Source organism: Sinocyclocheilus anshuiensis, unplaced genomic scaffold, assembly GCF_001515605.1.
Source record: "Sinocyclocheilus anshuiensis isolate Anshui unplaced genomic scaffold, SAMN03320099.WGS_v1.1 scaffold2152, whole genome shotgun sequence".
In the NCBI taxonomy this organism is placed as follows: domain Eukaryota; kingdom Metazoa; phylum Chordata; class Actinopteri; order Cypriniformes; family Cyprinidae; genus Sinocyclocheilus; species Sinocyclocheilus anshuiensis.
In genome coordinates, this window is record NW_015544253.1 from 59,603 (window position 1) to 64,422 (window position 4,820).

At 33.6% G+C, this 4,820-nt stretch overlaps 1 protein-coding gene across 1 annotated transcript in view; it reads left to right on the forward strand.

The window, feature by feature from the left end:
• LOC107697986 (delta-aminolevulinic acid dehydratase-like) overlaps positions 1-4,820 on the forward strand; it is an 18,162-nt gene that overhangs the window by 3,207 nt on the left and 10,135 nt on the right. Inside the window, exons 4-8 of the mRNA XM_016498895.1 lie at positions 1,980-2,076; positions 3,117-3,252; positions 4,026-4,109; positions 4,227-4,315; positions 4,403-4,458. Of these exons, the coding sequence (XP_016354381.1) occupies positions 1,980-2,076; positions 3,117-3,252; positions 4,026-4,109; positions 4,227-4,315; positions 4,403-4,458 (462 nt within the window). The remainder of the gene's footprint in view (positions 1-1,979; positions 2,077-3,116; positions 3,253-4,025; positions 4,110-4,226; positions 4,316-4,402; positions 4,459-4,820) is intronic.

The following is a 4,820-nucleotide window of genomic DNA, read 5'->3' on the forward strand; positions in this document are numbered from 1 at the left end:
TCATTGTCCAGTATTGTACTGTCAGCAATTTATTATAAAAACGTTTTCATAATTGTAACATACATATTTACATACATAATTATTCAGGTGCATGTGTAATAACTTGCGAAAACTTGAGGCTACAGCAGCACTTCTTCGTCGTCATCTTGTCTGATGCACCACGACCTCGCCCCTCCCCACCCCCCAACCATTCGAATTTTCGTAGGCGGGAATTATTTAACCTGGGAAACCAACGCTGTAGTTCAAATGAGCCGTTCGTTGTAGTTCTTGAAAAGGGATTTTTTTTAAAACGAAATATCTCCCTTTGTAGTGGACTTTGAGATTTGTAACTCTGTAGATCTTTTTTATGCCCAAACATACACACTACACACGGACTAAAATTCAAAAAGTGAAAAAGCATAATAGGACCCCTTTAAGCAAAGTATCAAGAGGACTTTAACTTTCAGAAAGTTGTTTGTCTGGCTCAGGACATATATGAATACTGTTTAAAATCCTGAATTGTGTAATTTCGTTACTTTACTTTCTATCAGTATGCATTAAATAAACATAGAAATTAAATAAATATTTAGGTTAAAAGGTCTAATAAAATTAAAATGTGCCAGAATGGGTACGTTTTAGCCTAAATTAAGCTGTCACTTGATAGGCGGTAGCAGGTTTGGAACCAGAGTTTAATTTGTAGTTCTTGATAAACTTATATACTATTATATATACAGGGTGCGATTTGTGAAAAAAGCAGGGGGTGGGGGGTTGGGGGGTGATTTTGAAAACTTTTTTTTTTCAGAGCAAGGCTTTAAAGTATAATGTTAGTGTAATCTGTTAACAAAGCACATCATACACCCGTGTTTTTAAACAAGTACCAGATCATGTGTGTCATGTTTTTAATATGACTGAAACTGTAGGCTATTTAACGTGATCACTATTTAATAAAAACATTAGGCCGATTAATTCATTTCAACGGTTATTCAAACAACGAATAAATTATATAGGAAAGTGAGCAAAGAACATAAATTTTACAGTATCAACGGAGCTTTCTGAATCAGTTAAACCATTGCGTCGCAAAATGATTCACTGTTTTGAATTGCTCCAATCGGATCGCGTATTACGAATGATTCAGATCGGGACTTCAAAGCGCGTATCGCGAATCATTTGATTCAGATCTGGACTTCAAACTTAATATATATATATATATATATTTAAATGATGTGAATTAATTCATATATTAGTTTAATGATTTTTCTTTCAGTTATCTTAATTTTGGATTCTTAATATTTAAATAAGATTTTCTTAAGAGACCCTATAAGGAAGATTATAGACAATAAGTAAACTTTTTTTTTTTTAAATGTACAAGATGTGTTTGATTGATATAACAAAGATGTATGCATTTAAAGTTTGGGCTGCTGTTCTGAGATAAGCTTCTGGCAGGGTGGAGCTGGAGGTAGCCAACAAAGCACAAAGATAAACCAAGGATCCGTTTATTCTTGGTGGTTATGTCCCCTTTGCATAGCACAAGTAGTCGTTGTCAAAGAGGTCTGGTTATTTTGTCATGTAGGCCTAATATAGATTGTCTTCAGAATGGAATACTGTCATTCTGGTGACTGCATACTTTTAAAAACTAACTACTATGTAAAACAATGCACATTGTGCAGCTGTTAACATTTAGTAATAAACAGCATTTTGAATTTAACTTAAAAGACCATGCCATACAAAGATGTTTCATCAATATTACTATGAATGCAACTCCCAATATGGCAGCTCTTGTAAAGGAAGTCCCATCTTCTAAATTAAAGAGCCATTTGGCAATTGTTAATGTCATTGCAGCTGCTGTTAGAAGAAAATGGCGAATATCCTGAAACTTGTGCTTAGAACTGCACATAACCCTAGTGTATCATACGTATATACTGTAGAAAAAACAAATGCCATAGTACTGTTAAGACGTCTTAGTCAAGTTATGAAATATGATGTTTTTGTGTATTTTTCAGATATGGTGTAAATAAGATAGAGGCTTTACTTCGTCCCCTTGTGGATAAAGGCCTGAAGTGTGTGCTGATTTTTGGAGTTCCTGCAAAAGTTGCGAAGGTCGGTGCGAAGTTTTAGTTATATTTCATTTACATTAAAGTTTCAGTAATATTGTCGTCAATAACGTAAGTCATAGTATATTATGAAGAAAGTAGAGCAGTAAAGCTATTAACATTTTTTATCAAATTAATTACACAATTTGGTGATTAATTTAATTAATTGCACGTCAAATTTGACTAACACTTTACCCCCAAAAGAGAACTTAATGTCATTATTGTGTTAAATGAGAGAGGCATCAAATAGACATTACAAAAAATAGCTTTAGAAAGAAAGATTTTATTCAATTCAACATAGAATTTATTACACATAAAGTTTTAGGCTACAATGCCCATATTTTTTTTTCAGAAGCTGCATCTGAATCAGACCGTTTACTGCAGCAAAGATGTAGCATGAATGCATTCACACTGCAATTACAATTGCATAAATAATTCCATGAGATTAATGGATTTTAAATGGGAATGAAAGGGATAGCTCACCCAAAAATGAAAATTCTGTTGTCATTTACTTTGTTGTTTCAAACCTGTATGACTCTCTTTTATGGAACATACTTTTTTTTTTTTTGTTCATACAATGAAAGTCAATTGTAACCAAAAAAATTTGGTTAACAATATTCTTCAAAATATCTTCACAATTTTTTTGCCTGTTCATTTATTTGTGTATTAAATTAGAACTCTCATGGGATGTGTGTATTTGTGTAAAATATATGTTAATTTTGTTCAGTGTAATAGTGAATCACAGCATGCCTTGATGCTTTTAACTCAGTGAGAGTGAAATAAAACTGTCTGAATCCAAAGACGCTGTTGTGTTGTCTGTCTCCCCTTCTTTCCTCCACTCTGCAGCACACCACACTCACATTTGCAGCATTTTTCAAAACTGTAGTGGAAACTAACCGGTGCTGAAACAGGGGGTTTCATGTCCTTTAAATGCATTAATAATTTCAATGTGTTATTTTTTCCATAACTAATTGATTAAATGAACTAATTAAATGAACACTAAATCGACAGCCCTAGATTGTTTTGTCTTCTTGTTTGTTTTCTTAGGATGAGAGGGGCTCTGGGGCGGACACAGATGACACTCCTGCAGTGCTGGCTGTGAAGAAACTGAGGAGCACATTCCCTGATCTTGTGTTGGCCTGTGATGTGTGCCTTTGCCCCTACACCTTTCATGGCCACTGTGGTTAGTTTCAGTACTGGATCTGTTTCCTTGTTTTGTTTTGTTTTTCAATTGAAATGGCCAATATTGTAAGCCATTTCATGTTATGGATCACTACCAAAAATTGATATTAAAATTTCTATTCTACTTTGCTAAAATGCATCAGGTGAAAATTATAACATCATAACATTGTAATGCACAGTATGAAAAATAATAATAATTCAGTTTAAAATTCTAAAGAAACATTAAGATTATAAACATACATTTAACAGTGCTATTAAACTATAATTGTTTTTACAAATTTACTTAAAGAAGTGTTTGATCATAGCAAAGGCAATCAAAATGTAAAAATAGGGGAAATTAACATTAACAAACCAACAAACAATAAGCAAATAAATCTTTAATATTGGCTAATAACTAATATGCTACCAATAATCAATATTGCGCATTCCAAATTTTTTTTTAGCAAATAGTACTTAAAAAAATAAAAGATTCACATGAGATGAAGACTCCCTATAATGGTGGCTGCCATGTTGAGATCACATGACCATCTGAACACTACTGGCTTATAATTTCTTATTTTTCATTCCATTCACATTTTTAACCAAAAGCATTACTTAAGCATGATGCAGCATCCATGTATAGAGCCCAAGACCACTGTTGTAACTGCCAGTGAAACATCAAATTACACCTTTAAAAATAATCAAATAATTAATTGCCAGGTATTTTTAAATAAACTCTTTACGGTGATACTACCATAGTGTATGATTTGTGACTTTCTCTATGGCACCTTTAAGGAATCCTGCATGAAGATGGCAGCTTGGATAATGCTGCAAGCTGTTTGAGGTTGGCTGAAGTAGCTCTGGCTTATGCTCGAGCAGGTTAGTTCTAAATTCTATTCATCTGTAGACAATTACACATAATATGTGCATTTTTGAGTAATAGGTCTAAAGATGTCATCTTCATCACATTCTGTCAATGCTTTTTTCTCCCCCTAGGATGCCATATCATCGCCCCTTCAGATATGATGGATGGACGAATTGCAGCCATTAAGCAAGCTCTAATCGCCAATGAGCTTGGCAACAAGGTTGAGAGAAATTTCACTTCTGGTTGCAAACAAAAGTGTTAAATTGAATACAGCAGATACTGACTCAATCTCCTTTTCCTTTCTTAGGCGTCAGTGCTGAGCTACAGTGCTAAATTTGCCTCATGCTACTATGGACCATTCAGGTAGTGTACTTCTAATCAAGTCAAGTCAAGTCAAGTCAAGTCTGCTTTATTGTCAATTCTTCCACATGTACAGCACATACACACAGAGAATTGAAATTGCGTTACTCTCAGACCCTTGGTGCATACAGATAACACTAACAGTAGAACATAAATACAGATAGATACAGATTAAATATAAAATACAACTATACAAATATACAAATAAGGTAAAATGTAAAAAAAATATTTAAAAATATATATAAAGCAGCACACAGCACATGGCAGATAGAGTGCAAACCAGTGAAGTAAACAACAGTGCAGATATAATGATTTGTAGTGCAAAAAGAGCTTATTTAGACTGATTAAAGTGACTGTGTGTGTGT